The 6,357-nt window shown below is 59.1% G+C and overlaps 1 protein-coding gene across 1 annotated transcript in view; it reads left to right on the top strand.

Moving 5' to 3' along the window:
• The window catches only part of Dpp6 (dipeptidyl-peptidase 6), a 196,405-nt gene that overhangs the window by 134,275 nt on the left and 55,773 nt on the right, over positions 1–6,357 (top strand). Inside the window, exons 9-10 of the mRNA XM_013027211.1 lie at positions 1,675–1,829; positions 4,170–4,267. Of these exons, the coding sequence (XP_012882665.1) occupies positions 1,675–1,829; positions 4,170–4,267 (253 nt within the window). The remainder of the gene's footprint in view (positions 1–1,674; positions 1,830–4,169; positions 4,268–6,357) is intronic.

Below are 6,357 nucleotides of genomic sequence, written 5' to 3'. Positions count from 1 at the left end.
GACCTCACAGGTGACAGGATATCACAGGTGACAGAGGGTCTTACAGGTGACAGAGGATCTCACAGTTGATGGAGGGGGTCTCACAGGTGACGGGGGTCTCACAGGTGACAGGGTCTCACAGGTGACAGAGGGTCTCACAGTTGACAGAGGGTTTCACAGGTGTGGGGGCTGCAGGGCAGCCTTGGGACAGCAAGGACACACAGGAGGTTCACATATTCCCATGGTACCCCAGCTGCCTCCAGATATGGGGAAGGAAGGAAGAACCACTGCTGGATGTCCTCCAGCACACAGGCCATGACCAACGTCTCTGCCAGGCCCCGTGTGGCCCCAGCGCCCACACTAATGAAGGCTGAGCTCTCCGTGGTGAATCCCCCCCACCTTGGTGATGTCTGCATCCCCCCAGGACTGGCCCCTGGGGCTTCCTGCTGCATCCCTTCCCCTGATCTCCTCCAGTGGGTCTCCCACCCACCTTGACCCACCGACCCTGCCCTGCCTTGAGTCGCATGCATGCATTTTATGTGTCAGGGAGTCTCTGGTGTCCCCGAAGCCCTCCCACCGCTGCAGAGACACAGCTCAGGGTTTGCTACAACTTCTGTGTGGCAGCTGAGCGGCTGCCTCTGCACAGTTCTCTTGGCCGTTATTTTATAGCAGACGTAGAGGGCGTGAGTTTGTGTACCTCGATCCCTGAGGAGGGATCACCCAGGAGAGTGGCTGATTCCCTGTGCTGGCTTGTGTTTGTGCCTTGTCAATGACACAGCGGAGGCCAGACGTGCTGGTGCGCCCCTGTACCCCTGAACTCCGCACTCAGGACGTGAGGGAGAAGGGCCACAAGTTTGAGGCCAGCCTGGGCTCCATAGCCAGCACAAAAACCAAAACCAGAATTTCTCTTTCTGGATTTGACTTCAGACTCTATCAAAACTAGTCCGCAGCTAGAAGTCTGAGGGCCGGGATGCAAGGCCGCTCGCTCGTGACTGAACAGTGAAGGGAGTCCCCTGACCACCTCTGTTCCCTCTACAGTGGGGCCATTTGGCTTTTCTGTTGAACAGACCAAAATGGCAGCCGCCCTTTAAGGGCGGGGCCTGTGCTGGGCTTTGAACCTCATCCTTCCTTTGGGTCACCCGGGCCCTGCCCTCTGCCGGGCCGTCTTTCTTGGATTAGGGTTTGCCCAGCAGAGTCTCAGTGGATGTGTTTGAACAGGTCGTGCCTCGGTGGGAAGCGACTTGCTCAGGGTCCGTGTTGAAAGTCATATTGAAATAACAATCTCAAATGTGTAACAGTAGTCCAACTCACAAGGACTCCTTAGCAGAGAAAGGGCTCTATGCAAATGGGTAAAACACACTCAGGGAGAAAGGAAATCAAAGGAGACAGCTAACGTGCAATGGTCATCGGGAGGGGACATGGATTCCTTGGGCTCCCGGTGCTCAGATTTGTGCAACGTAGAAAACAGCTCCAGACAGCCAGTTCCTGTGGAGTTGAGCGTGGTGCCGCCTGGCAAGGGCTGACGTCTGGCCTCCCATTATTCCAGATCTGTGGAGCAGAGATCTATCTGCCCAGGAGCAAGGAAGATGGCTCTGAGATTGCCGTTGGTTCCCAGACCCCAACGCTCACTCCCTTCCGGCCCCGCCCCGCCCTGCCCATGGCCCGCTCACACTTCTCTGCTTTATCTCCCCCCAGAGGAGATCCTGAAGACCCACATCGCACACTGGTGGTCTCCGGATGGCACACGGCTGGCCTACGCCACCATCAATGACTCCCGCGTGCCTGTCATGGAGCTGCCGACCTACACGGGCTCCCCATACCCCTCCGTGAAGCCCTACCACTACCCCAAGGTAAGCACGTCATTCTGGGTTCCCCGCCGACTCCCGGTGTGGAGGCAGTCACCACACGAGTGAGCACGAGCCGTGTGGAGCGCAGAGGAGAGAGGAGCCGTTCCTCACGGCATTGCGCGACGGTCCCCTCTCTGCTCCGCTGACGTCGCTGCCCGGTTCCGAGTGTTTTAAATAATGGAGAGTGACCATTGGTTGTGTGTCTGAGTTCCATGAGCACAAACCTAAATACGCCGTCCCCACCCTGTTCCTGCTGCTGCCGCTTAGGTTGTGGCTGTGGCTATGGCAGGACTCCCATCCACCCCGGTCCCCTGCCTGGGCAGGGCTCTGCCCTGCTGCAGTCTGAATGCCTGTGTCCCCGCCATACCCAGCCACGGTGATGGGTGGGAGGGGTCTGGGCACGGTGGGGAGTGGGTGCCGAGAGCACCCTCTCGCATCTCTGCTGCACGGGCTCCCTCGAGAAGACCCCACCCAGGAGGAAGGAGCCCCTGACGCTGGCTCTGACTGTGGACTTCCAGCCCCCAGACCTGGGAGATGTTCGTGCCTGTGGTTTACCAGCCACCGGCTTTGGGCCTTTATTATAGCAACCCAAGCGGACAAAGACTGGTGTGTTCCAACCCGAAGGGCCAGAAGGAAGGCCAGGGTCCAGCTCGGATGTCCTGGCAGGGCATCCAAACATGACTTTATCACCAAATCTCAGGGTCAGAGCACCGAGGGAAGCCTGAGGCTTCCAGAAGGTGCTCGCACAGGGCCAGCTGCTGACCGCCGCCTTCACTAGACATTGCCGAGGCCAGCAGCCAGGCAGACGTGGGCCTTGTCTGTGCCCTCCCCCGAGGCAGCCTCTGGCCTCTGCCAGGAACAGCTTGGTCCACAGCATCCCCACCACCAGACCGCTCTGCAGGTCTAGAGCGCTGGCCTCGGGTCCACCAGAACCCTGGATCTGAGGCCTAGCTCACACACAGAGACCTCACACCCTGAGTGCAGAAACAGGGTCTGCGGGAGTCCTGGAGCCACAGCGAGAGGAAAGAAACATCCTGGCTTGTCCACCGGCTGCCACAACATAAGTCTGCTCAGACAACAGGAATCTGCTTCCACTCCGGAGGCTGGAGTCCTGGAGCAGGGCTCTGAGTGCACCTGGTCTCTTCCTGGCTTCCAAACTGCCAGGCACACAGTGGGGCCACAGAAAGCCCTGGTCTCTAATTACCACTTCCAAACACCATCATATTGAAAGCTAGAGCTTCAGCATCTGAACTCGAGGCCATGTTCAGGCCATAAAAGCCGGCCTGCAGACTTGTGGTTACTGTCTGTGGGGTCCACAGGGATGAACGTGCGTCCTCCAGGGACACATGTCTGTCTCCTTTCTGTCCTCCACAATCCGCTAGCCATCTGCACACACGTGAATGGGCCCTGGATGGTTCGTTCCTGTGTTCCCCGACAGCTGGTCTGCACTGGACATAACTCTGTATTACTTGGGAGTTTAGGGCCGACTGGGAACACAGTAAACGGGACCAAGTCAGATCTTCCTAAACTTCCACTTTCCTCCAACACACAAGTGTATGTGTGTGCACAGACGTGTGTACATTTCATGCACACACACATGAAATACCAGCCTTTGATCTTCCACCACCCAGAGGTGGGATGGTCTCTGGGGACCCCTCCAGGAGAAGTCCTGATCTACAAGTGGTTGGAGGCCCCTCCGTTTGCAGTCAGCTCTGCGATAGGTGCTCTCAACGCTGGATCGCTCGGGACTGCATAGTTTGAACAGGAAAGCAACGTATTCTGGCCAACAGAGCCCAGACACACTTCCAGTGCATGTGGGGTGCAGAGGAGACCCCTGTCACCCCCAGAGTGAGAAAATACCTGGTCTCCCGCAGCCCCTTCCCAGCCAGAGCCCGTTCCCCAGAGAAAGGAAGGACAGAGCTGAGTGGCGCCCTGCCCCTGGGTGGAGGACTTGACTAGTGCGACGGGAGCTGACCAATATTCTCCCCTGCTCCCTCGCCCTCCCGCCTCCTCCTCTCCTAACCGAGTCCTTCCATCCCATCACGGCTTCCCGATCCACTGGATTCTCTGTCCTCAACGTAGATTGCACTCCACAGCACTGAGCTCCGGAGTTCCTTAAGACCCACTGCAGAGTGGAGGCCTGCAGATAGGAGGCCTGCAGAGGGGAGGCCTGCAGAGGGGAGGCCCTGCAGAGAGGAGGCCTGCAGAGCGGAGGACTGCAGAGAGGAGGCCTGCAGAGAGGAGGCCTGCAGAGCGGAGGCCTGCAGAGAGGAGGCCTGCAGAGAGGAGGCCCTTTCCACAGGGGAAGCCGCTCGTTCACATCTCTGTCCCTGTCCCCCGCAGGCTGGCAGTGGAAACCCCAGTATCTCCCTGCACGTGACTGGCCTGAATGGACCTGCCCATGACCTGGAGATGACGCCGCCAGATGACCCCCGCATGAGGTAAGCCCCTCTACTTGCTCTGAGCAAAACGAAGATAAAAGCATGTTCAAGGAGCTTTGAGGATCTGGTTTCTTAGCATTGAACTTCCAAGCAATAGATGCATTTTCTGAAAGCGTTCCTTACTCCTTGGTGATGTTTCTGGAGAACAGAAAACCAAAACCCAACCAGCAAGGACCGCCGTTTCCTCTGGGCTCCGCGGGAGGCCGGGCCCCTCCCGGAACATGTCTACCCCCCGTGGGTCTCTCCTGGGCCGTGGTGCCCTGGACACGGCAGACGGTGACGCGTGTGCATGTGCTGATGCAGGGTTCCCAAGGAACCCCATGCACGTGGGCACCCTGTAAGCAGTGCCCTGTCTCTAGAGCAGGGCTGAGTGGCCAGGCACTGCGGTGTGCGCTGTGAGGAGACCAGGCCTCCCGGAGGAGCGTCTGTGCTGTGGGTGGAACGTGTGACAGTGTCGTGGGTAATACAGCTGCTAGCGCTTGTGTTCACAGAGCGCGCACGGTGTCGTGGGCGTCTGGCTAGCTTTGCCCCCCGCAGTCTGGAAGCGGATGATGATACCTCTGGAGCCCGGTCGCATCATCAAGCTCGCTCTCATGAGAATGCTGGTGGGGGGGGCGCTTATGGTGGCCTACGGGCCACTCACCCACGGATCCCCGCAATTCTACAACTGAGTTTGTCTGGGTATGCCGTGCCGGAGCCTCGGCAAACACCCAGTCCAAGCGCTGCCCGCTCTAGGGCAGGGAAAGAAGCTTGGCCGTGCTCTCAATAACATTCCCCACGAGGCTTCCTGTGCCACCCGGCCCAGCGCCACCGCGTGAGCCGGGGCCATGCACAGTTCGCCGGAGGTCTTTCCACCCTCGGTCTTCAGTGGGGCCTAATCCAGCGTCCTGCAGGGGCAGACAAGGCACCGAACTCTGGTGCTCTGTGAGGGTTGGCCTCTCCCTTCCTTGCTCTGGACTGGTCCCCCCAACCAGGGAGGCCAAAGTCTCCCCTAAAGTCCGAGGCACTTGGCCCCCAGATGGCTGCCCCTGGACCCGACACAAATGGCCCGTCGCGGGGCAGGCAGCCTGATGCCCACTGCTTGGGGCAGGGGCGGGGGGTCATTGCTTGTGGCTGATATTTTTGTTGATACTTCTCCAATTAGTGCTGGGCTTTCTCTCCTGAAGCTCTGTCTGTCTCACGGTCTCCTCTCGGCCTCATCCCTGCCAAGCCTCCCGGGGCCTGGCGCAGCCAACTCACCGAACTAATATGCGAAGTCACCTGGAAAATTCCGGCCATCTGTTTGAGTTAATTGAAGGTCTCGTGTAGTTGATTCGGCGGTGCCGTCTCCGCAGGCGGGGTTAGCTCCAAGGACAGGGAAAGTTAGCTGCCGCCAGGGCCTGACGGGGGCTGCGGGGTTTCTCGGGTCTTCTGTCTGCTCTGGTTTCCTAAGCTAAATGCAGCGTGTGCTTCCGAGAGACAGGGACATGGACGTGGACGTGCAGCCTCTCCTGGGGCTCGCTGTTTCCTCCACCCCACCCCATCCTTGAGATTTTCTTAAGGGGAGCACAGATAGATCAGAGACCAGCATCCAGACACACAGCGTGAGGCTATCATTCAAGTGCACATAGGCATCTAGTGGTGAACAAGCACCGGCGCATGGCGAGGGCAGGAGAGGACCCTGAGCACCCGCCGCCAGCCAGTCCATGATCGCAGGCCCAAGGGAAGGGGCAGCATCCCCGCCAAGGCCAGCTTCAGCGCGGTTGGCATTCGAATCTAGGGAGTCTTCTCAGTGCACAGGCGCTGCCCGGGGTGCTGTCCAGTGCTCTAGCTCCCCACCCGAGCCGTAACTATCAGACTCATCTCCAGCTGTGGCCAAAGCTCCCAGACGCAGAACCCCTAGCGGGTGAGGCTTCCCTGCTGACTTCCCGGCTCTGAGCCACCAGGCCCCTTCCCCACTGACCTCCCAGCTCTGAGCCCTCAGGCCTCGCTTGCCTGCTTCCATTCTCTCTTCTGTGCCGTGAGATGATGGCAGCAATAAAGGTGGGTTTTCTGGAGAGTAATGGAGGTGATGCAGGGAGCACGGGGGAGGTGATGCAGGGAGCACGGGG

The sequence above is a fragment of the Dipodomys ordii genome, unplaced genomic scaffold (assembly GCF_000151885.1).
Source record: "Dipodomys ordii isolate 6190 unplaced genomic scaffold, Dord_2.0 Scaffold101, whole genome shotgun sequence".
NCBI classification, from domain to species: Eukaryota; Metazoa; Chordata; class Mammalia; order Rodentia; family Heteromyidae; genus Dipodomys; species Dipodomys ordii.
The sequence above is the reverse complement of the archived record's forward strand: the minus strand, read 5'-3'. Positions and strand labels throughout refer to the sequence as shown.